Source organism: Podarcis cretensis (genome assembly GCF_951804945.1).
Source record: "Podarcis cretensis genome assembly, chromosome: 16".
NCBI classification, from domain to species: Eukaryota; Metazoa; Chordata; class Lepidosauria; order Squamata; family Lacertidae; genus Podarcis; species Podarcis cretensis.
In genome coordinates this window covers 32,221,796-32,248,078 of record NC_137186.1, presented here as the reverse complement: position 1 = coordinate 32,248,078, position 26,283 = coordinate 32,221,796, and the positions used below count along the sequence as shown (strand labels likewise).

The 26,283-nt window shown below is 48.2% G+C and overlaps 1 protein-coding gene across 10 annotated transcripts in view; it reads left to right on the top strand.

The window, feature by feature from the left end:
- Nucleotides 1-26,283, top strand: part of ARVCF (ARVCF delta catenin family member) — a 331,955-nt gene that overhangs the window by 166,611 nt on the left and 139,061 nt on the right. For all 10 annotated transcript variants that reach the window (XM_079956529.1, XM_079956526.1, XM_079956524.1 and 7 more), the window contains one exon: nucleotides 7,975-8,579. In XM_079956529.1, coding sequence (XP_079812655.1) covers nucleotides 7,975-8,579 — 605 coding nt within the window. The remainder of the gene's footprint in view (nucleotides 1-7,974; nucleotides 8,580-26,283) is intronic.

Here is a 26,283-nt window from a genome sequence, read left to right as displayed (position 1 = left end):
TGAGTGCGAAACATGTACAGTATTCCGTTTGGTTTCTGGAATTTGCATCTTGTGAAAGCGCAACTACAATGCAGGAATTAACAGTCAGGGAAATGGAATGCATAGGCCAGGGGTCAGCAAACTTTTTCAGCAGGGGGCCAGTCCACTGTCCCTCAGACCTTGTGGGGGGCCGGACTATATTTTTGGGGAGGAAATGAACGAATTCATATGCCCCACAAATAACCCAGAGATGCATTTTAAATAAAAGCACCCATTCTACTCATGTAAAACACCAGGCAGGCCCCACAAATAACCCAGAGATGCATTTCAAATAAAAGCACACATTCTACTCATGTATAAACACACTGATTCCCGGACCGTCCGCGGGCCGGACTGAGAAAGCGATTGGGCCGGATCCGGCCCCCGGGCCTTAGTTTGCCTACCCATGGCATAAGCCTTTCCTCCTAACCCACAACCTGTTCTCGTTCTTGACCTCGTTGCTGACCTAAAAATGCTACGTTTGCAATGTGACCAACATTCCAGATCCGTGAATCTGCCACGGCTGTCCTAGGTGTGGCTCTCGCTCCTCGGTATAATTTATCCCGAAACAGTTAAAACAAAAGGCAAACTGGCGCTGCCAAGGAAAGCATAATTGCTGACGAAACCCCCTTGGGGCACAGCTAGTCCTTTGTAGATCTTAGGGTAGTGGAGACACTGTTGGTGCTGGTGCAATGAGAGCTTGGCTCACGGAGTGCCTTAATTATTCCTCCGGCAGGAGATCGTGACTTGCAGCTTTTTATGGACTTTGCGGGACCTCATTAGGCAAGAGTATCATTTGCTTGCACATGTCTTGAGGAGAAAGATGCTCGGCTTGTTCCTCTGTCAACACAATATGGGAGCCGAGGACATATGTTTTGTAGCTTGCTCTAAAAACAGCACGCTCTAATTATTTCATGTTTTTAATTCTTTTTTCGTTCGGCCGCGACTTGGCTAATCTGTTGCCTGATCGATATTTTTTTAATCAGTCGCTTTAGGTCACAAATGCCTCTTCCCCCCTCCCCTTCGCTTTTAACTTCCGAACCACTGAGCACACCATGCACAGATTTACCAGCTGAGCACTGATCTTAAGATTTGGACCGCAGATGGACCGACGCTCGTTGCGTTTTCAAACGCATGTTGATTTGTAAAGCTGTCGTTTGTCAAAGGAAGGGGGGTGGGAGCTCATAAAAGAGCATTTAATCTCCTTTTTCAAGATTCTTGGCTTCTTCTCGGCTCGTGGAAGCTAATATAATCTCTCGAATGGAGAAGAAATTAAAATAGCTGTGTTTTGCTTCTTTTATGGACAAACCTCCAGCATGGATAGTGGCTAAGTATTGTGCGGTAAAAAAATAAAAATAAAAAGTACTTGTTATTGCTACTGTAAAGCCCTGTGGAATTTTCTACTCCCACCCTTGGTGGGACAATGAAACGTTTTGTAGTTGAGGAGTAAAAAAAAAAAGCTACTTTGAGACTCAAGCCAAGGAAACTGAATGTTGGACACTTCAGGACAGGCGAGAGAAATTGCTTCTTCACCCAGCACATATTTGAACTATGTAATTTGCTCCCACGAGAAATACTGGTGTCCACCAACTTGGACGAAATTGTGAAGGATTAGGTCATCCATGGCTACTAGCCATGATGGTTATTGAAATACACTCGGAGTCAAGTGTGGATTTCACGCTCTTTATTCAGCTCATAGTGGTGAGGAATGGAAGTTTCCCCAAACTGTCTGCTTTATATACATTATTTACACAATGGGCCCCATGTGATTGGCTAATTCCGGGATTCTCCTGTAGGCCAATCAGGTTGTGGATTCACTTCCACCTGGAGCTGGATTGGGTGGCTCCTGTGGACCAATCAGACTGCTGCATTCTGTATCCTATTGTTCTAGGGCCAATCAGACTGCCTCATTCTGAATCCTATTGTTGTAGGACCAAACAGACTGCTGCATTTTGGATCAACTCAGTACATTACAATTATGCTCTGTGGCCACTGTTGCAGGAGATACCACTTTCTAGGGATACCAAAAGGGACGCGGGTGGCACTGTGGGTTAAACCACAGACCCTAGGACTTGCCGATCAGAAGGTCGGTGGTTCGAATCCCCACGACAGGGTGAGCTCCCGTTGCTCGGTCCCTGCTCCTGCCAACCTAGCGGTTCAAAAGCACGACAAAGTGCAAGTAGATGAATAGGTACCACTCCAGCGGGAAGTTAAACGGCATTTCTGTGCGCTGCTCTGGTTCGCCAGAAGCGGCTTAGTCATGCTGACCACATGACCCGGAAGCTGTACGCCGGCTCCCTCGGCCAATAAAGCGAGATGAGTGCCGCAACCCCAGAGTCGGTCACCACTGGACCTAATGGTCAGGGGTCCCTTTACCTTTACTTAGGGATACCAGATGGGGAGAATTCCTGTTGCTCTTAGACCCTACTTGCAGCTTCTCATAGGTATCTGGCTGGCTGGCCAGGCATCGTAAGATCAGGATGCTAGACTAGATGGGCCATTGGCCTCATCTAGCAGGGCTTGTCTTATGTTCTAAGCCAATCTCTACTGGAGACATGAAGGCAGGAGACACAAAAGATTGCCCTTGGGATAGATCAGCTTTTATAATTGTCTACTGCTGCTTGTCTCCAAACTTCTAGTCTCAATTGAGTCATAACTAAGGCTAGGGGAGAAAGTTGGCTCAGTTCACAATGAAGGGTTCCCGAAACAATACATGAACAGAGACGCAGCCATCCTTTGAAATTCACACTGCTCTGAATTTTGTAATGCGATTCTCCAGTCTGGTAACATGTGCCGAAAGAAATTAATAATAATAATAATAATAATAATAATAATAATAATAATAATAATAAAAATATTTATACTCCGCTCATCTGGCTGGGTTTCCCCAGCCACTCTGGGCGGCTTCCAACAAAATATTAAAATACAATAATCTATTAAACATTAAAAGCTTCCCTAAACAGGGCTGCCTTCAGATGTCTTCTGAAAGTCTGGTAGTTGTTTTTCTCTTTGACATCTGGCAGGAGGGCATTCCACAGGGCAGGTGCCACTACCGAGAAGGCCCTTTGCCTGGTTCCCTGTAGCTTTGCTTCTCGCAGCGAGAAAAGAGCATATTAGGGTGAATTGTGCATGAAATGCATGCCATTATTACCTTTAATTACTGAAAATAACATGCATTGCACTAGAGGAATTTGCTTGCAAAAGTTGCATTGTATTAGTGATGCAAGGAAGTGACGTAACACTGCTCTCCACCATCTGATAACCAATATGGACAAGGCACTGGAGATCTGGGATTGGCTCTCCCATTGCTTTGAACACCAGCCCAGAGAATGTGGCAGGGAGAGAAGGCATTGCAGATGGCTGTCACCTAAAAAAGGGTCGCAGCTCAGTGGCAGAGTATCTACCTCACATGCAAAAGTCCCAGGTTTGCAGCATCTCCAGGCAGGCTGGGAGAAAACCCAGTCTAAAAACCTGGATAACTGCTGCCAGTCAGTATCAAGAAGGCAGAAGTAGGTGGAACAGTGGCCTGAATTTGCTGTGTTCTTACATTGTTGTTTCTTTAGGTGGGGGAGAATCTTTCTCCCTCCAGTTTTCTCCTTCTCCAGTTGCTCTTTGTTCCAGTAAGGGAATGTTACCATGCACCTCTAAGTTTATCCTTTGGAGAGTAACTCTCTCAATGGCCACCTGTTCTGATGGTTATATGGTGCCTACAGCTCCAGAGGTAGTTTGCGGGTGGCGCTGTGGTCTAAACCGCCATGCCTCTTGGGCTTGTCGATCAGAAGGTCGGCGGTTCGAATCCCCGCAATGGAGTGAGCTCCCATTTCTCTGTCCCAGCCCTGCCAACCTAGCAGTTTGAAAGCATGCCAGCACAAGTAGATAAATAGGTACTGCTGTGGCAGGAAGGTAAACCGCATTTCCGTTCGCTCTGGTTTCCGTCACAGTGTCCCATTGCTCCAGAAGCGGTTTAGTCCTACTGGCCACATGACCCAGAAAGCTGTCTGTGGACAAACGCCGCCTCCCTCGGCCTGAAAGTAAGATGAGCGCCACAACCCCATAGTCACCTTTGACTGGACTTAACCGTCCATGGGTCCTTTACCTTTTTTACCTGCTAGGCTGCTGCTTTCATTTTCTCTTTGTGGGTTTCCAAGTGGCCTCTATCTAGTGGGCGACTGTGGAAAACTGGAAGCTGGACAGACCTTTGTCCATATGCAGCAGGGCCTGTATGATCTTATAGACACAGGGAGCTGCTATTTACCAAGACAGACCATTACATCTAGCTCAGTACAGTGGTACCTCGGGTTACAGACGCTTCAAGTTACAGACGCTTCAGGTTACAGACTCCGCTAACCCAGAAATAGTACCTCGGGTTAAGAACTTTGCTTCAGGATGAGAACAGAAATTGCAGCACCACAGCAGCGGGAGGCCCCATTAGCTAAAGTGGTACTTCAGGTTAAGAACAGTTTCAGGTTAAGAACGGACCTCCAGAACAAATTAAGTTCTTAACCCGAGGTACCACTGTATTGTCTACAACAGGCATAGGCAAACTCGGCCCTCCAGATGTTTTGGGACTACAACTCCCATGATCCCTAGCTAACAGGACCAGTGGTCAGGCATGATGGGAATTGTAGTCCCAAAGCGTTTGGAGGGCCGAGTTTGCCTATGCCTGGTCTGCAAGGACTAGCAGAGGCTCTCCAGGGTTCCTGGAAGGGGACATTCTCAGCTATACCTGGAGATGCCGGTGACTGAACCTGGGACCTTCTGCATGCAGACCCTCCAAGTGTCCCTATTTTCCAGGGACATCCCTGTCTCTGTTTCTGATCTTGGAATGCCCCACTTTTCCTTAGGATTTCCCTGTTTTCATTGGAGAAATGTTGGAGGGTATGGAGTTATCTGCCCCCCGAGCCGCCTGAAGGCAATCCTATGCAGGAAAGTTTTTTTAAAAGTTAAAAAAAAAAAAAAAAACGTTTAATGTTTTATTATGTTTTTATATCTGTTGAAAGCTGCCCAGAGTGGCTGGGGCAACCCAGTCAGATGTGTGGGGTATAAACAGTAAAATGATCATTATGGAATGGGACGTCCCCATTTCCATCGGATAAATTTTGGCGGGTATGTTCATGCAAGGCAGATACTCTGCATGCATCTCTGCACCTGGCTGTTGTTTATGCATGCATGTTAGTCTCTGTTTGAGCAAAGGTCTCCAACCCCGACACAGCGACAGAACGATTGCCTGCCATCTTTATTAGGTGACTGCCCATGTCATTGGTGTGCGTGGACTGTACTGAATATTCTGCTGTGAACCACCGTTGCCATCCTTGATAAATTTGCTAACAGGCCTGTTTAAAAATAAATAAAAGAGATGGGTCTTGAACTCCGGTGCATGAAATCAACAAATTTGACTCACGGCGACTACAGAAATTGCTTTTGGCAGTAAATAGGATGCGGCCGTGGCGTGCCCTGGAAGCAAATTATCTGCACCAATATTAAAGTCCATTCCTCCCTGCCCTGCTATATTACACCACCGTGAAATGGTTGAGCCTTAAAGGGGCATTGGGTGAGTAATAGATGTCCACAGGAAAATGTTACATTATGTGATTCCTGGTGGCCTTCGCTTTTAGGTGCTCCGGTGATCTTAAAAAATGGGAGTTTTGTTGATGGCTTTGCTATGGTTTACTTAGATATTGCTTTTCCACAATGAGCTGCTTATAGCAAACATTCAAAACATCAGAATACAAATATAGCAATTTTCAGAGCGTGTCAGCAAATTCAACAAATTAACAAACGCAGAATAAATTCAACATTACAGACAAAAACCACAACAATCTAGGTTTAAATACATGAATACAAAGCAAAGTAAGAGTTAGGATTCTGGCCATCCTGCACCCAAAGGAGCCTGGTTTAAATACAGTTCAGAAAGGAGAGGTTCTGTCACCAGTCTAGATGACATACAGCTGACTCCTTACTCCAGAGGAAAAGAAAGAATATGAGTGTTCTAAATGGGAGGAGCTAGAGGGCCTGTGAATGGAGCAAAATGATGAAGCTCAGGGGGTTTCATTCACTTGAAATGAACTAGTTCAATGAATAATAATAATAATAATAATAATAATAATAATAATAATTTATTATTTGTACCCCGCTCATCTGGCTAGGTTTCCCCAGCCACTCTGGGTGGCTTCCATAAAAACCAAAAATACACTAAAATATCACAGATTAAAAACTTCCCTGAACAGGGCTGCCTTAAGATGTCTTCTGAATGTCAGGTAGTTATTTATCGCTTTGACATCTGATGGGAGGGCGTTCCACAGGGCAGGCGCCACTACCGAGAAGGCCCTCTGCCTGGTTCCCTGTAGCTTTGCTTCTCGCAATGAGGGAACTGCCAGAAGGCCCTTGGCGCTGGACCTCAGCGTCCGGGCAGAACGATGGGGGTGGAGATGCTCCTTCAGGTATACTGAATGAAGACCACGGAATTCATTCTAAACCATTTGACCTACCCCTGAAAGTAATTCCCATAACAGCCAGGTGAACTTTGCATGAATTTAATTCATTTTGGGGTGAACTTTGAATGATTTCGAGTTCGTCTACAACAGGCTTCCTCAACCTCGGCCCTCCAGTTGTTTTTGGCCTACAACTCCCATGATCCCTAGCTAGCAGGACCAGTGGTCAGGGATGATGGGAATTGTAGTCTCAAAACATCTGGAGGGCCGAGCCTGAAGAAGCCTGGTCTCATTCCCTTACATGTGGTGTGGTTTTTTTTTCATTTATTATTTAGACTCTCTGGGTGTTTAAGCTTAAGAATCATAGTTGCTGTGGGAAATAAAGAATTCACATTCCAGTAACAATGTGTTTGTGTTTTCTTAGTCTTCTTAAGTACTTTTTATACTTAAGTATATTTTAAACAGGGACGCAGGTGGCGCTGTGGGTTAAACCAGAGAGCCTAGGACTTGCCGATCAGAAGGTCAACGGTTCAAATCCCCGCGACAGGGTGAGCTCCTGTTGCTCGGTCCCTGCTCCTGCCAACCTAGCAGTTCCAAAGAACATCAAAGTGCAAGTAGATAAATAGGTACCACTCCAGCGGGAAGGTAAACGGCGTTTCAGTGCGCTGCTCTGGTTCGCCAGAAGCAGCTTAGTCATGCTGGCCACATGACCCGGAAGCTGCAATAAAGTGAGATGAGCGCTGCAACCCCAGAGTCGGTCACAACTGGACCTAATGGTCAGGGGTCCCTTTACCTTTACCTTATATTTTATACAGGCACAGAAGCTTGTAACATTCTAGATGCTGGGTAGGGAATTGCTGAAGATCATTTGGATGAATTTAAATCAAACTGTGAACTGGACAAACTGGTTTTTGATGGGGATGTAGGGAACTATCTTATACAGAGTCAGACCATCTAGCTGAGGATCGTCTACACAGAATTATAAAATTGGAAGGAACCATGTGGGTTCTCTAGTCTAACCCCATTCACTGCAGGAATCTTTTGCCCAATGTGGGGCTCAAACCCACAACCTCGAGACAGAGGTGCAGCCTCATGCTCTACCGACTGAGCTACATCTTCCTCTGAGCTATGGCCCCTCCAATAAGGTGGAGGGTTACCTGCAGCTGCCAGGTGGATGTGCTTTGTCAGTGTGGCGTAGTGGTTAAGAGCAGTGGACTCGTAATCTGGGGAACTGGTTTCGCTTCCCCGCTCCTCCACACGCAGCTGCTGGGTGACCTTGGGCTAGTCACACTTCTTTGAAGTCTCTCAGCCCCTCACCTCACAGAGTGTTTGTTGTGGGGGAGGAAGGGAAAGGAGAATGTTAGCCGCTTTGAGACTCCTTCAGGTAGTGATAAAGCGGGATATCAAATCCAAACTCTTCTTCTTTGTGTCATCTGGCGCACTGTGAAAATGATTTCAAAAGTGGGCCCAATTGATGGTGTTCGGGAAAACGTTCATGGCTCTATCTTTCCTCTCTGTTTCTCAGGTGACAAAAATGGTCAAAACGGTCACAACCAGAACTGTCCGGCAGGTCCCCGTTGGGCCTGATGGGCTCCCTGTGATGGACGGGTCATCTCCCATGGGCAGCTACACTGACTCCATAGACAGGAGACACATGAAGAACGGGGAGCGGTACATCACGCCGCAAGCTTCTTCCACCTTGACCCGCTCTTACAACAGCTACGACTCCTATCCCGATGGTCACGACAGCCAGTACCGCCCGTTCATGGGTCACGACGGTTACGGGGAGCTGCCCGACAACTACGGTAGCTTGTCCCGGGGCGTCAATTACCGCCCGCGCTACGGCTACGTCCCCGGGAACAGTTACCGGCCGGAGGACGGTAGCTTCACGTTGCCAAGCAGAAGGGATAACTATGGCCCACTACCCCAGCCCCAGGTCCCGACGGGGAGCAACGCAGACCTGAACCGCTCCCAGCCAGAACGATTCCAGCCGGAGCCATACGGGCTCGAGGATGATAATCGCAGCCTCGGGGTTGACGACGAGGGGTATGAGCTGGATCCGGAGTATTCGACGGTGAACCGTCGGACATCGGCCGGGATGCCTGAGAGAGGAAGACCTCACAAGACGAGGTAAAGGGATTGGGTTGTATATTTGGTTTTTCCTACCTATCTGCTCTTACAGGTTGTGAAAACAGGTACCTCCCAGGGCGGACTTTAGTTATACGGAGCCCTGAGCAAGGGTAAACTTGGGCACTCCCCTCCCAAAATATTTCTCATATATTTACTATTTATTCTTTTTTTACTTTAATTCACTGTTACATATGTATTTGTATGTGTGTGTATTACAGTGAATTAAAGGGAAGAAGAAAAAGAAAAAGGGGGGGAAATATAAAACATTTTAAAAAGCAAGGAAAATAGAACAACCCTAAAATATTATTAAGATTGCAAAATTATGTACAGTGGTACCTCTGGTTGCGAACGGGATCCGTTCCGGAGGCCCGTTCCGCAACATGAATAGAACGCAACCTGCAGTGGCGCGTCTGTGCACGCGTGGGTCGCAATTCGCCGCTTCTGCGCATGCGCGTGATGTCATTCTGCATGTCTGCACATGCGCAAGTGCTGAAATCCAGAAGTAACCCTTTCTGGTACTTCTGGGTTGCCGTGGGATGCAACCTGAAAAAAACGTATTATGAAGCAAACGTAACATGAGGTATGACTGTAGTATATATGCAAGTAGATAAACTTACTATTTCCCTCGAGTATACATTGGTTTGTGGGTCACTATGGTTTCAATAAATATGTCCCAAATATAATTAAATTCATCCATCCATAATCTTCGCCTGTAAACAGTCCGTTCATGGGTTGCAAGAGTTGTCACGTCGTCCATCCATCTATCAAAGGGGGCCACGTTTTTGTCCTTCCAGTGTATCAGTATCAATCTTCCTGCAGATTTAAGGGCAAATGATTTTCACAAGATTGCCTTTTGGTGCAGTCGCCCTTTTATGGATCCTCTTAGGAGGTGCCCATATAAATATAGCTTTTATCATTATTATTTTGCACCCTATGGCTCATCGCCCTGTGCAGGGGAACTGCCCACACTGTCCTAAATCCGGCATTGAACCCAGAGCAGGAGAGCAGTTCTGGCTTGCTGGCATCTGCTGAATGGCTGGCTATCCTGGAGGAATAGTATCTATGCAGGGCTCCCAGTACACTGTACAGCTGCCAGCGTCAGAGGCACTGTGCTTCTGGGCAGCAGATGATGGGGAGCCACTGCAGCAAAGGCCCCATCTTTTAAGAATCATAGGCATCTCTTTCTGGCCCATTATTCTTTGGCAACTTGCTCACGAGGATTCCCCTCCCCCCTCCCCACTTTGCATTTCTTCTGGTGTGTTTTTTTCCATATTTAAATACGACCGGGGAACTTTTGACAAGCAATTTAATTTGACTGCAGCTTGTAGAAGCATAAAGAGGCACGTGCCAGGCCTCCTGTATAAGGCAGCGTTTCTTGTTGGCTTAAAAAAAGGAAAAATATTCAAAGCCATTTTTGCACAAATAAATTAGCCTTCGCCTTTCATTTCCCAGGAGCCTTTGACAATAAATAATGCCTTCTGTTTAATGATGAAACCCCACGGTAATTAGCCTTTGATTGTGGGCTGGCCTTTGTTTTGTTTCTGTTTCGCTCCTGAGCTTTTCTTCCTTAAAAACAGATTTGGCATTCAGTTAAAGGCAGTAGGTTTGATGACACTTGAAACCAGTGGAAGAAATATGACTGTCAATACACTTCAGGCGTCTTACTCCATTGCAGCCTCCCCTTTCTCTTCTGCCAGTGGCAGCTTTGCTCCTTTTCAGGGTATGCCATTCACCACTAAACTCCAGTTCAGAATGCTTCTCTGAGCTTTTGAATTGGTGTGATCCAGTAGTTAGAGCTACCTAGGGTCTGTGGTTTAACCCACAGTGCCACCCGTGTCCCAACAGAGCTCTTAGGGGACAGCTAAAATAAAGCAGGGATGATTCCTCCCAAACTTCTGCTGGCAGGGAGTTCCACCGGACAGGACCTGTCACACTAAATACTCAGCCCTTAGTAAAGACCGGCCAAACCTTAGGGGAACAGGTTAGGCTGAGAAGCCACAACTGCCCCCCCCCCAAATCACCTAGCAAGCTGAGTGGAACCTTGGACCCTTAGTCTTATTGACTAAATGCTAGCCCACACTTGCTCTCAGCTTCTAAATTTCTCAGAGTAAAGTGACTCATTTGTTGTCCCTACATGGGATGGATGGCTTAGGGCTCCCAATGAGAAACGGGAGCCTGCGGCAGCTTTTGCGACTGATCACGATGAGAATTCTCATTGATAGCACATTCAAAAATTCAGTGCAGGGTCCCTTTATGATAGTTACAGCCGGGCTTTTGTAGGATGATAAAACCTCCTAAGATTATTGTGCAGTAATCTTTAAAAAATACAAAAATGATTAGGAATACGTTGCAACCATCAGTGGAGATCTACTGTTTTCTGTGCACCTAACACGGGCAAATGATCTGGAGCACTCCTCCTTTCAGAGGGGCAAGTTGTGCTTTCCTTGAAATTCCATTGTATGTAATAGAATTTGCACCCCATTCTCTTGAAACGGAAGCAGCCAATGTTTTCAGTGTTTCCCACTCCCAGTTTTTCCATGATGCTTTTCCCAACAGGCATTCTATAATGTCTTCTTCTTCTTCTTTTTCGATCACTCATAGCCGAGTAAGATTGTCTTCCATGAACAGGGTCTTAACAGTGAGTCTGGGAGGCCAAGTCTGGATCCACACGTCCTTCCACAGTGAGGACATAACTTTCCGGGCAGGAGTTGAGGAGTTGATCACAGTGAGGGTTTGCCAAGTGTGCCTTCCTCTTAGCACGTTTCTCCCTTTCATTCTGAGTTTGAGCGTCTTCAAAGCCCATGACACCTTCAGTAAAGGCTGTTCTCCAACTGGGGTGCTCGCAGGCCATAATGTAATGTAACCACTCGTTATTATGAGAGCCAGTGTGGTGTAGTGGTTAAGAGCGGTGGACTCGTAATCTGGTGAACCGGGTTCGCTTCCCCGCTCCTCCACATGCAGCTGTTGGGTGACCTTGGGCTGGTCACACTTCTCTGAAGTCTCTCAGCCCCGCTCACCTCACAGAGTGTTTGTTGTGGGAGAGGAAGGGAAAGGAGAATGTTAGCTGCTTTGAGACTCCTTTAGGTAGTGATAAAGCGGGATATCAAATCCAAACTCCTTGGCTGCTGAGGGACATCCCTCCCTTGGCAGGGATGGATTTCGGTCTTTGGCGGTGCCCTGGGCAAGGCCAACATTCAGCATCCCCTGATCCTCACCTTCTATTCTGTGCATGCACTATGGCAAAGCTGGGGCAACCCCCTTGGCCTGGTACCCAGTACAGTAGTACCTTGGGTTACATACGCTTCAGGTTACAGATGCTTCAGGTTACAGACTCCGCTAACCCAGAAATAGTACCTCGGGTTAAGAACTTAGCTTCAGGATGAGAACTGAAAGGAGGCCCCATTAGCTAAAGTGGTGCTTCAGGTTAAGAACAGTTTCAGGTTAAGAACAGACCTCCGGAACGAATTAAGTACGTAACCAGAGGTACCACTGTATAACTTCCCCATTTTCGTTGGAGAAATGTTGGAGGGCATGATGTTAACCAGGGTGTGATAGTGGCTAGAGTGCTGAACTAGAATTTGGGAGCTTAAAGACCCTAGCGGAAGATGGGAAACATTGGATACAGCCCATTATATCTGTTCTGTATGACAACACTTGAATTCGGAACTTCATATAGAAGTTGGCATGGCAGCCGCACAGAGGCAGAGGCTGCCCAGGCAATTGTGGTTATCAGTGGCGTAGCGTGGGTTGTCAGCACCCGGGGCCAGGCAAGTAATTTGCGCCCCCTAACCCACACGCCTGGCACCCCCCCCTCCACAGTGGGTGGCGACCCGGCGGCTCGGATCGGATTCGCACAGCAGTGAGAGAGAGTGAGTGAGCCAGGTAGGGGCAGAGAGCTGCGAGTGCGCCCCCCCAGATGTTGCGCTCGGTGCGGCCGGCACCCCCTGCACCCCCCACGCTACGCCACTGGTGGTTATCAAGGCAGGAAATAACCGTGTCATGCAAGTGTGGCTAAAAGTCCAGTTCCTGCAGAGGAACACTCAGCAGCTTGGTTGGTTTCTGAAAGTGGCAATAATATCTGCTTTAGCCGCCTGTTGCCAGCTGCATTGTTTGTCCATTGGCCGAGTTTCATTTATCGCCAGAATTATTAACCTTTCGAGACTTATTGAAAATCAATTCCTGCACTCATTTCTAAGTGGGAAGGAAGCCGCCAGGCTCTCTTTTCATGTCCGATCTCTGAGGGATATTTGTTTACACCAGGATGGGAGAGTGGGGGGGTGGGGGGGGTTAGTAGGAAGCAACAATAAATCAGCACAACATGTCACTAAGTGGAGAAATAGTTGGCGGCGGGGGGGGGGGAGGGGGCGCTGAGCTGCAGAAATGTGGCCAAGCAAGTGGTGTCTTAAGACCTGGAGCCTTTCTAAAGGGTACTTTCAAAAGTCAATGGAAAACTAATAATCATCATCCCGGTTGGGTCCCAAGTTGCAGGTTGAGTTGAAAGATGAGTCTCAGATTCGGTATACCCATCCCCTAAATTTCCAGTGTTTGGATGTCGGTGCCATTAGTTTTGTAGTCAGAACAGAATCGGCCATGCACAAGGTGGAGGCATTGAGAGGGACAGATTTTGGGAAAGTGACCACTTCCCCTGTACAGTGGTACCTCGGGTTAAGTACTTAATTCGTTCCGGAGGTCCGTTCTTAACCTGAAACTGTTCTTAACCTGAAGCACCACTTTAGCTAATGGGGCCTCCGGCTGCCGCCGTGCCGCCAGAGCACAAATTCTGTTCTCATCCTGAAGCAAAGTTCTTAACCCGAGGTACCATTTCTGGGTTAGCGGAGTCTGTAACCTGAAGCGTATGTAACCTGAGGTACCACTGTATTACAGTCGTACCTCAGCTCCCGAACGTCTTGGAAGACGAACGTTCCGGCTCCCGAACAATCAAAAATCAGAAGTGAGTGTTCCGGTTTTCGAACATTTTTTTGGAAACTGAACGTCCAATGTGGCTTCCACTATTGTTTCTGGTGCGCCACCGCAATCAGGAACCAAACAGAAGCCACGCCTTGGTTTCTGAACTTTTTGGAAGTCGAACAGACTTCCAAAACAGATTCCTTTTGACTTCTGAGGTACATCGGTATTATTATACTCATTCATTCATTCATTTAAATGTATACCCTGCCCATCTGACTAGGTTGACACAGCCACTCTGGGTGGCTTCCAAAATATATAAAAACATAATAAACATTGAGCATTAAAAAGCTTCCCTATATAGGGCTGCCTTCAGATGTCTTCTAAAGGTTGTATAGTTACTTATCTCCTTGGCTCAGGGGTTGCATAACTCCATACCCTCCAACATTTCTCTGAAGAAAATAAGGATGTCCTAAGGAAAAGCAGTGGGGGATGCGGGTGGCGCTGTGGGTTAAACCACAGAGCCTAGGACTTCCCGATCAGAAGGTCAGCAGTTTGAATCCCCGCGACGGGGTGAGCTCCCATTGCTCTGTCCCTGCTCCTGCCAACCTAGCAGTTCGAAAGTACATCAAAGTGCAAGTAGATAAATAGGTACCGCTCCGGCGGGAAGGTAAACAGCGTTTCCATGTGCTGCTCTGGTTCGCCATGACCCGGAAGCTGTACGCCGGCTCCCTCGGCCAATAAAGCAAGATGAGCGCTGCAACCCCAGAGTCGGTCATGACTGGAACTAATGGTCAGGGGTCCCATGATCCACCTGGAGAAGGAACTGGCAAACGACTCCAGTATTTTGCCAAGAAAACTCCATGGACATAAAAAAGGAGAAGCTTTGAGAAGAAAGTGAGAGTTTCCAAGGCATGCTCTGATTCATGGGATCACGGAAAGTCAAACATGACTAAGACAACTAAACAACAAAGGAAAAGCGGACACTCTGGGATCAAATCAGAAACTGAACGGCTTCTGTAAATTCAGGACAGTCCCTGGAAAATAGAGGCACTTGGGGGGGTCTGTGGCATGTTCATGTTGACTTATAAGAGCTGCAGCAACAAGTGTAGAAACCAGAGCTCAAAAAGAAGGAGGGAGGGAGGTTGATTTCCTGATGGCTCCTTGTAGCAATCGGCCTAGTGCCGCTTTTTCTTCTTGGACCGGCGCTACAGCGTTCTCTGCGTACCTGCCGGCGATTCCAGCAGATGGGTTAAACCTGTAATCCCTTTGCTAATTGTCAGTTGCCTGGTTCCTTGCATATCTGATTGGACAGGTAGCTGGCTATTTGCTCCTCTCTCTCTCTCTCCCCCTCTCTCCTCTCACTGCTGACCCAATTTCAGAACACTCGCATTTGAATATAGATTGGAAAGCGGGGTGGCGGCGAAACGGAACGGCTTCTTCCGAGAGCGCCTTCAAATGCACAAGAAGCAGATTTTCCGTCTGTCTGCACACCAATGTGCGTCCATACGTCTTGTGCTAATTTTTGTCAAGCCGTAACAGCAGATGGTGATAAGAGCCCCGCTCAGCCAGATGAAAGGGCTGCCGAGTCCGGTATCCTGTTTTTCCGGGGCACGGCATGGAGAAAGTGAAGAGGGGAGAGTCTTTCTCCTTCTCTCATGGCACTAGAACTTAGGGCCCTCATATTTACAGGACCGCCTCTCCTGGTCTGCCCTGCAGAGGACCTTAAGGTCCATGAATAATCATAGTTTAGAGGTCCTGGGCCCTAAGGAAGTCAGATTATCTTCCACCGGGGCCAGGGCCTTCTCAGTGATGGCTCCGACCTGGTGGAATGCTCTGTCCCATGAGACCAGGGCCCTGCAGGATTTAACCTCCTTCCGCAGGGCCTGTAAGACAAAGCTATTCCGCCTGACTTTCAATTTGAATTTAGCCTGATCTTTTATTCCCCTTCCTTCCCTCCCCCTCCCCTTTTTATGAAGATTACCCGCTCTGGGATCCCACAGCTAATTCTCCCCTGGTCTCCTCGCTGGCCCAAATAGGACTAATTTAGCCAGCTAGCCCTGGTGATCATCTAATGTTTATTGGGTGGATTTTTCCCCTAATCTGATTTTTTATTTTATTGTCATTCACGTTTTATATTGTATTTTATGCTGTTTTTTGTAGTATCAATTAAGTCTTATAAACCAGGTTGCAGTGACCCGGAAGTACCAGAAAGGGTAACTTCTAGGTTTCACCACTTGCACATGCGCAGAAGCGCTAAATTGCGTGTCGCGCATGCGCACTAGCGCCAAATCTTACCACGCACCTGCGAAGATACGGCGCTTCAGGTTGCGGGCTTTTCATGTTGCAAACAGGCCTCCAGAATGGATCCCGTTCGCAACCAGAGCTACCACTGTACCCGCCTCATCCTTGAATTTTTTCCCAATAAAAACAATTTCAAAAAAGAGAGATCTCAATGGCTACTTGTCACAATGGCTGTGTTCTACTTCCACTGAGTACCAATTGCTCTGGAATCACAGCAGGGAGAGGGTTGTTTCGTTCAGATCCTGCTTTCAGACTCTCCATAGGGATCTGGTCGGCCACTGTGAGAACAGGATTCTGGACTAGATGGGCCATTGGCCTCACCCGGTAGGATTCTTCTTACATTCATAGTCTAAATTGTGGCAGCGAGGATTCTGTTGGGAACATTAGGTTGTGGCCACATTGCCCTCCTTTTGAAACATCTGCACTGGTTGCCATTTTTTTCTGGGCCCAGTTCAAAGCTCTTTTAAAGGCCCAAGTGGTCCAGGACCCAGGTACTTCAAAGAGCACTTTCGCCAATATTGACTCGCCTGTCTCCTTAGCTCAGCAAATACGTCCCTCCTTTATGTTCCCTATGTAGGATGAGATGTGAGGTGCAGGGGGTCGAAGAAGAGCCTTTTAAGTGGTGGCTCCATGTATCTGGAACTCCCTCCCCACTCAGATGCCTCTTGCCACTTCAGTTTGTTCTCTTACATGAGAGGTTATGAGGCACACCTCTTAGGTCAAGCTTACAAGGGTGTGTGTGTGTGTGTGGATAATGTGCTTAGGATGAATGTCCGCCCTGTGTGCTGTTGCGCTGATTATGATGCTTTTTACGTTGTTGCTGTTTTCATCCAATATATTTTTAAAATTAAGTCTGCCCTTGTTTTATTTCTACGTTTCCGAGCACAATTCAAAGTGTTGGTGCTGACCTTTAAAGCCCTAAACGGCCTCGGTCCAGTATACTTGAAGGAGCGTCTCCACCCCCATCATTCTGCCCGGACGCTGAGGTCCAGCGCCGAGGGCCTTCTGGCGGTTCTCTCATTGCGAGAAGCAAAGCTACAGGGAACCAGGCAGAGGGCCTTCTCGGTAGTGGCGCCCGCCCTGTGGAACGCCCTTCCAGCAGATGTCAAAGCGATAAACAACTACCTGACATTCAGAAGACATCTTAAGGCAGCCCTATTTAGGGAAATTTTTAACGTGTGATATTTTACTGTATTTTTGGTTTTTATGGAAGCCGCCCAGAGTGGCTGGGGAGGCCCAGCCAGATGGGCGGGGTATAAATAATAAATTATTATTATTATTATTATTCTATACATGCCACCTGCTGAGACCATAAGGTGAAGGGCGATGAGGAAATATTTGTGTGACATATATTTGTTTATATGTATACACACACACACACACACACACACATATATATATATATATATATATATATATATCACTAAACCGTAAGGTTTGAACCTTTGAACAAGCGAAACGTTGGAGAAAGGAGGTTGGGGGATTAAGCGCAGAGGTTAATCTCTTATATCTAAACAGTATATGGAAAATTGAATGCATTCATCATTCCCTCGGCTTTGGTGTGTGCTGCTGTTAGAGAATTGCTGAATCCTTCCTTCCTTCCCCTTTGGTGAGGCTACTTTCAGGACTGGGGAACCTCAGGTTTCTGAGCCAAACATGGCCCTCCAGGCATGAGTGTCTGGCCCTCGGCACTCCAACCAACCACATCCTCTGGTGGCACTGTTTTGCACTCTCCTTGAGTGCCTTTGCCTAGTTCAAATGTGTCCTGGAGCTCTGAAAATGCTTCTTGTTGCCTGAATGGCATGGGGAGAGGGGGGCATTAAGAGCGTGTAGAAACTAGCCTAGCGAACTGAGCTTACAATTACTGATGTCAGACCCTCCAAGTCTCCCTACGTATTTTCCAAAGACAGCTCCGGATTTACAGAAGCCATACCAGTTTCTGATTCGATCCCGTAATGTCCTGGTTTTCCTTAGGACGTCCCTATTTTCATGGGGGGACGCAGGTGGCGCTGTGGGTTAAAGCCTCAGCGCCTAGGACTTGCCGATCGAAAGGTCGGCGGTTCGAAACCCTGCGGCGGGGTGCGCTCCCGCTGCTCGGTCCCAGCGCCTGCCAACCTAGCAGTTCGAAAGCACCTCCAGGTGCAAGTAGATAAATAGGGACCGCTTACCAGCGGGAAGGTAAACGGCGTTTCCGTGTGCGGCTCTAGCTCTGGCCAGAGCAGCGATGTCACGCTGGCCACGTGACCCGGAAGTGTCTCCGGACAGCGCTGGCCCCTGGCCTCTTAAGTGAGATGGGCGCACAACCCCAGAGTCTGTCAAGACTGGCCCGTACGGGCAGGGGTACCTTTACCTTTACCTTTATTTTCATGGGAGAAATGTTGGAATGTATGAAGTTATGTGACCCCTGAGCCAAGGAGGTACATAACTAAACAACCTTTAGAAGACATTGGAAGGCAGCCCTGTATAAGGAAGGTTTTTAAAAAATGCTTAATGTTTTATTATGTTTTTATATATGTTGGAAGCTACCCAGAGTGGCTGGGGCAACCCAGTCAGATGGGCGGGGTATAAATAATATTATTATAATTATGGAATAAAGGTAAAGGGACCTCTGACCATTAGGTCCAGTCGTGGATGACTCTGGGGTTGCGGCGCTCATCTCGCTTTATTGGCCAAGGGAGCCGGCGTACAGCTTCCGGGTCATGTTGCCAGCAGGACTAAGCCGCTTCTGGCGAACCAGAGCAGCGCACAGAAACTTCGTTTACCTTCCCGCTGGAGCGGTACCTATTTATCTACTTGCAGTTTGATGTGATTTCAAACTGCTAGGTTGGCAGGAGCAGGGACCAAGCAACAGGAGTTCACCCCGTCGCGAGGATTCAAACCACCGACCTTCTGATCGGCAAGTCCTAGGCTCTGTGGTTTAGACCACATCGCCATCCACGTCCCTTTAATTATGGACTAGGACATCCCTATTTTCATCCGAGAAATGTTGGAGGGTTTTCTATGTTGGTCTACGCACTTTGGTCTGTGGCCCCACCCATCACTGCCATGCGGCCCCTAGAAGGTTGTGCAGAAGAGAATGTGGCCCCGGACTCATGTGGCCCCCCATCCCTGGACTAGGGAGGATGCCATCACCTTTCCCCCTAGACGTAATGTCTTTGCACTTCCCTCTCCATGTTTTCTCCTGTTTCCTTCTCTATCAGTCAGCGGCGCCTCTCCCTCCCTCCTGCCTTCTGTCAAACTCACTCTGTGCTTTTATAGGGATGTCTTTCCTGTGGTCATATTTCTGAGATCTTTCTGCTAGCTTTGCCAGGAATCCTTCATTCTCTCCCTCACTCCTACCTTCCCAAGAATGCCCATTTGTTCAGCCTTGTGGCCCATCCATCTCACTCTGAATATTCTTCATCTTCCACCCACAGAGCTAAAAATAAACAAGCCATCCCTCTTTTCATTTGTCTTGAGTGAATAGCTGCTGTTTGGGCTTCTCCCCACCCTGCCCTCCTCCTGTGGTGATATTTTCATTTGTTTCTTTTTCCGATTCCCATTCTCTCTCTCCTCCCACCCTCCATTTCCACCATTAATCTACCTTTCCTTCTAACAACGGCAAAGGCACTGAATCATCTTCATTTGTTTACTTCTGGAATTGCCCAGGTGAGCCAACAAATTCAAGATATTTGTTCTGTGCCCCCTTTGTAACTTTGATCACGGGAGATTTCTCAATCTGCATTTTCATCAGGAATCCTGAAGGCCACCAATCACAGCAATTCCTCAGGATGCTCCAGAGATATATTAAACTGTATTCGATTTGGAACTCCAAGCGCCATAACATTAAAGATAAAGGTAAAGGTACCCCTGCCCGTTCAGGCCAGTCTTGCCAGACTCTAGGGTTGTGCGCTCATCTCACTCTATAGGCCAGGAGCCAGCGCTGTCCGCAGAAACTTCTGGGTCACGTGGCCAGCGTGACAAGCTGCATCTGGCGAGCCAGCGCAGCACACGGAACGCTGTTTACCTTCCCGCTGGTAAGCGGTCCCTATTTATCTACTTGCACCCGGAGGTGCTTTCGAACTGCTAGGTTGGCAGGTGCTGGGACCGAACAATGGGAGCGCACCCCGCCGCGGGGATTCGAACCGCTGACCATGTGATCGGCAAGACTTAGGCGCTGAGGTTTTACCCACAGTGCCACCCACGTCCCGTAACATTAGGCCTCCTTTATAGCATAAACCTACCTTCTTATATGGGTTATATATGGGTTATATGGGTTATATGGGTTATGGGTTATAGCATAAACCCACTGCGTGGGTGGCACTGTGGGTTAAACCACAGAGCCTAGGGCTTGCCGATCAGAAGGTCGGCAGTTCGAATCCCTGCAACGGGGTGAGCTCCCGTTGCTCGGTCCCAGCTCCTGCCAACCTAGCAGTTCGAAAGCACATCAAAGTACAAGTAGATAAATAGGTACCACTCCGGCGGGAAGGTAAACGGCGTTTCCGTGCGCTGCTCTGGTTCGCCAGAAGCGACTTAGTCATGCTGGCCACATGGAAGCTGTATGCCGGCTCCCTCGGCCAATAAAGCGAGATGAGCGCCGCAACCCCAGCGTTGGCCATGACTGGACTTAACGGTCAGGGGTCCCTTTACCTTTAGCATCAAAATTTTGATGGATTTTCATGAGTACTTCTTTTTTCAAGGGCAAGTTGACAGGAAAATTGGTAACTTTGGGAAATTGAACTCACTCATCCCTGAAAGATTAAAGCATCCCACCCCACCCCTACCCCACTTGGATGCTACAGGAGCTCCGGGGATGCTGGAAAATATAGGCCTTAGCATGGATACCCTGGAAGCCACAAGGACTCCTTGCCACTGCAGGAGACTCTTGTCACTTTCTACGGAAATTGAGTGTGTGATAGGAATTTTGAGGTCTTGTTGTTTAGTCGTTTAGTCGTGTCCAACTCTTCATGACCCCCATGGACCAGAGCACGCCAGGCACTTAGTCTTAGATATATGGTAATGTTCATAAGTGTACCAACCAAGCACGTACATAGATCAGCACAGGAAGACCGACCTGGAACCATTTTGATTCCTAAACTGAGCAAATATATTCTCTGCAAGGTCAAAGTGGCAAACCTCCCCATTGTCTCTTTCCTCACAAATCCTGTCTTAAGGGCACATTTAATATAAGAATAGGGTGTGAGCCTGTGACCTGGCCCAGGAACTAAGTATTTATCATTACAGAAGACTGGCCAGGCTCCCCAGGAAATCCAATCAAGTAACCTGCCATACAGGAGATAAACAAGGACAAGAGAAAAACAACATTCAAATTTCTGTTTTAGACCGCCTTTTCTGTGATATAGGTATGATGTATCTGAGGGGTGGTCTTAGGTTACACCCCTTCTGTGATGTATGTATGATGTTTCTGGGGGTGGTCTTGATCTACAGGGTGGCAATTTCCAAAGTCTTTATAAGGCCTTGCGCGCCATCGTTCTGGGTCCCTCCTCCTCTCCTGTGGGTGAGGGGAGCCCCCATTGCAACAGATCAATAGAGATCAAGCTTACTAGCTGCTTTGCTTCTCAATATTCTCTGGTTGGCCTCTGTTATTTTCTCCTACCAATAGGGAACCTATGTAAGGACTCTATATGGGCTCTTGGATACCCCATAAGGGAAAAGGGCAATTTTTGTTTACAACAGGTGCCTTGGGGGAATGCATTTCCTTGTGTCCCTGCAACCTAGGATTCTGCTGTTCTGGCCTTCATGAGGCACCAAGCTAGAAAGGGGCTTTCAGGTGAAAAGATGCACACTTTGTAAAGCATGCAAGCATTATGCAAGCGGAAGGGAAGTTTGCATACCGAACCAGCATCATCGCTACTTACCGTATTTTTCGCCCCATAGGATGCACCGGCCCATAGGACGCACCAAGTTTTTTTGGGGGGAAATAAAGAAAAAAAATTTATTCCCCCCCCCAGGCGCTTGTGGGGCCGACAGCGGGGAGAAGCGCTCTTCTCCCCGCCGCCCGCCTGCAGATCAGGTCCGGGGACAGCGGGAGGACGCGCTGCGCCTCCCAGGTGTCCCCGGAGCTTGCGGGGCTGGCGGCTGGGAGAAGCACGCGTCTCCCCGCCGTCAGCCTCCAAACCACATCGGGAGACAGCGGGATGGCGGCGTTCCGCCTCCTCGCTGTCCCCCGACCTTGTGGGACTGGCGCTGCGGCTCTCCTGAAGCCTGGAGAGCGAGAGGGGTCGGTGCGCACCGACCCCTCTCGCTCTCCAGGCTTCAGCGAAAGCCTGCATTCGCCCCATAGGATGCACAGGCATTTCCCCTTCATTTTTGGAGGGGGAAAAGTGCGTCCTATAGGGCGAAAAATACGGTAGATCAAACTAAAAGAAATGCAAGAAAGCGTTACCACAGGAAGCAGGGGGTGAGGGTTGTTGCCTGCTTATAACCCATCCATCTGTTACCCCAGATAAGTGCACATTAAAAGCATCTGGCTCCTTTCCATGTGGACCACTCTCATTCTATTTGTGCATCTGGAAAGGGGAAGCTGTTCGAAGCAGAGAGCATCCGTAGCTTCCTGGGAAAGGCTTCCAAAGTGTTAATCTCGTTGTGAAGGCTAGTGGCTGTAAGAGCTAATGGGATGGCGGCAGGGTCTGTAATCCTGTTTGTTTTGCAATAATGGGCTCATTGAGGAAGGCTTTGGTTGGAAGGGACAAAGTCCGAACAAAGAAGGCCTTAGACACAGTTTAACAGTGGTGGAGTGAGTTATAGGAACTCCAAGCCAGTGCTCCTCTGACTCCAAAGACTATGGTTTCTCTTGTCAATATGCTGCTTCTCTTTTGACAATGACAACCAACCTGAGAGCTTATCGGATTCCTCCAGGCTGTGTCTGGATAGGCAAAAGAAGATATTGGTAGGTATAAAAACAGGGGTTAGAGAGAATGTGTGTGTGTTTGTTTGTTTGTTTGTTTGTTTGTTTGTTTTCCATAGAAAAGGCACTTCTACAAGTGCCACATAATGTTCCTCTGCACTTGCAAGAAAGCAATCCTTTAGTATAAGTAAAGGTAAAGGTACCCCTGCCCGTAGGGGCCAGTCTTGACAGACTCTGGGGTTGTGCGCCCATCTCACTTAAGAGGCCAGGGGCCAGCGCTGTCCGGAGACACTTCCGGGTCACGTGGCCAGCGTGACATCGCTGCTCTGGCGAGCCAGAGCCGCACACAGAAACGCCGTTTACCTTCCCGCTGGTAAGTGGTCCCTATTTATCTACTTGCACCCGGAGGTGCTTTCGAACTGCTAGGTTGGCAGGCGCTGGGACCGAGCAGCGGGAGCGCACCCCGCCGCAGGGATTCGAACCGCCGACCTTTCGATCGGCAAGCCCTAGACGCTGAGGCTTTAACCCACAGCGCCACCTGCGTCCCATAATCCTTTAGTATAACAGCACCTATATTTTGGAAATCTCAGCCCATTGATTAGGCAGGCACCTATTGTTTTTAGCACCCTGCTTAAAAAATGCTTTTTTGTTCTGGCAACCCTACCTAGGCATGTCATTTTAGCTTGTAGTGTTGTTGTTGGTTTTTTGATATCTGTCTTCAAATTACTGATTGTATTTTAACTTATTTTTATGTCACTTGTTTTTAGCGTTTTGGGTTTTTTTATTTGCAGCTTTGATTAATCTTTTGGACTGGCTATTGCAAACTGCTTAGAGGTCTTTTGTTCTAGGGAGCAGCATATACATTTTGTAGAAGAAATGAAGTGGAATGGGAACGCCCACAGAGCCCCAGAATCATTCTCTTAACACCAAGGATTCTGAAAGATGTGAACAAATAGGCAGTGCCTCTGAGCATGTGAAGAGTGCCTTAACCTCAACATTGCGTAATGTGCTGAACCTTGAATGTGACTTCTCATCAGACTTTAGTTTTGGTACCTCCCAGGTTCAGAAGTTAACCAGAGGATGGGAAAGTAGCGTAGCTCATAGTTTGCATGTAGGGAAGTGGGAGAAATTTGATTTGATTTGCACTGAAAGGCAACTCTTACCCAATTCCTTGAAACAATACGCACAGCCATCCTTCGAAATTCACATTTCTCCAAATTTTGCAAGGCTGCTCTGCAGGCATTTAATGTGGACTGAAAGGCATACATTAGGGGGAAGTGTGCAGATGTTCCCTGCCTGGAATGTCACGGCCAGAGCAGCTGTCTTGCACGGGGAAGTCTCCATGCTCATTCCTTGAAATCTGTATTTAGGGCTGCCCTGCAGATGCCCAACACCTGAAACCCCGGAGAGCTATTTGGGTGCCCAGGCAACATGGAGCCCACCGCCCCGCACAGTATACGAGATCCAGGAACCACTCTGGATGAAATTATTTTGGTTCAAATTAAGCCACGACTTTATTGATTACAACCGTAAGGGGTTTGGGCTTAGGTCTGGGTATACAGTGGTACCTCGGGATGCAAACGGGATCCGTTCCAGAGCCCCGTTCACATCCTGAAGCAAATGTAAGATGCATCTGCGCGGGTCGCGATTTGCTGCTTCCGCGCATGCGCGTGAGGTCATTTTGAGCATCTGCGCATGCACGAGCGGCAAAACCCGGAAGTAACATGCTCCGTTACTTCTGGGTCGTCGCGGAGCGCAACCCGAAAATATTTAAGCTGAAGCGTATTCATCCTGAGGTATGACTGAAGCCTGCATTGGAGGGATACCTGAAGGAGCATCTCCACCCCCATCATTCTGCCCAGACACTGAGGTCCAGCGCTGAGGGCCTTCTGGTGGTTCCCTCACTGCAACAAGCAAAGTTAAAGGGAACCAGGCAGAGGGCCTTCTCAGTAGGGGTGCCCACCCTGTGGAATGCCCTCCCACCAGATGTCAAGGAAATTAAACAAAATCTGACCTTTAATAATAATAATAATAATAAATTTTATTTATATCCCGCCCTCCCCAGCCGAAGCTGGGCTCAGGGCGGCTAACAACAATCAAAATAATCCAACGATTCTAAAAACATTTCATTATAAAAATTAATTAAAATCAAATTGATGGCAACCAATAAGCAAAATTCTGTGCAGATTGCCAGAGGAGGGGGGTCAGGCTGCGCCATGACCAAAGGCCTGGTGGAACAGCTCTGTTTTGCAGGCCCTGCGGAAAGATGTCAAGTCCCGCAGGGCCCTAGTCTCTTGGGACAGAGCGTTCCACCAGATCGGGGCCACGGCCGAAAAGGCCCTGGCTCTAGTTGAGGCCAGCTTAACCTCTCTGTGGCCTGGGATCTTCAAGATGTTTTTATTTGTAGACCATAAGTTCCTCTGTGGGACATACCAGGAGAGGCGGTCCCGTAGGTATCTGAAGGCATCTGAAGGCAGCCCTGTTTAGGGAAGTTTTTAATGACTGATGTTTTAATCTATTTTTAATCTTTTGTTTGAAGCTGCTCAGAGTGGCTGGGGAAACCCAGCCAGATGGGCGGGGTATAAATAAATTACTATTATTATTATTATTATTAGTAGTAGTAGTAGTAGTAGTAGTATTACGCTTTGCCAGTAGACGGTCTCAGGCTTAATCCCTGGCGCCTCCAGTTTTACAAGGATCTCAGGCAACAAGCTAGGAAATATCTTTGCCCGAGACCACAAAGAGCCTGAGGTTGCTCTATGTGGACTATAATAATTCCCATTGTATGTTAGAGAGGGATGTAGGTGGCGCTGTGGTCTAAACCACTGAGCCTCTTGGGCTTGCCGATCAGAAGGTCGGCGGTTCGAATCCCTGCAACGGAGTGAGCTCCTGTTGCTCTGTCCCAGCTCCTGCCAACCTATCAGTTTAAAAGCACACCACTGCAAGTAGATGTGGCGGGAAGGCAAACGGCGTTTGCATGTGCTCTGGCTTCCGTCACGGTGTCCCATTGCGCCGGAAGTGGTTTAGTCCTGCTGGCCACATGACCTGGAAAGCTGTCTGTGGACAAACGCCGGCTCCCTCGGCCTGAAAGCGAGCTGAGCGCCGCAACCCCAGAGTCGCCTTTGACTAGACTTAACCATCCAGGGGTCCTTTACCTTTTTACCTTATAGCCTGCATCAACTGGCCTGCCTGCTGTTTGATTCTCTGAAGGGCTCAAACCATTGGCATACCCTGCAAGTGTCCTGATTTTCCGGGGACAGTCCTGGAATTACAAAAGCCATCCTGGCATCTGTACTGACCCGGGAATGTCCCTATTTCCCCTACCAGTGCCGCTGCTGCTGAACTCAGGGAGAAGAATGAGCCAGTGATTCTGCCAAGCGAGAGCAGCAGCTGCGAAGGAGCATCCCGTTGTCTCCCCATGGCCTCTTCCTGGCCACCACTGGTGGCCTCCTCCCTTGGGTGGCTTGTAGCAGCTGCTGGAGTGCGGGCGAGGCCAAGGCCTCAGATAGGGTGTCCTGGAGAGTCACCTTTGAAAAAGAAAACTGGGGACCTAAAGGTCTCCATCCCAGTTTGGGGGTCATCAGGACAGAAGCTCTGGCTATTCTGGTTCCTTCTGCCTGGGGCTGAGGGCAACAGCATCGGGAGCGG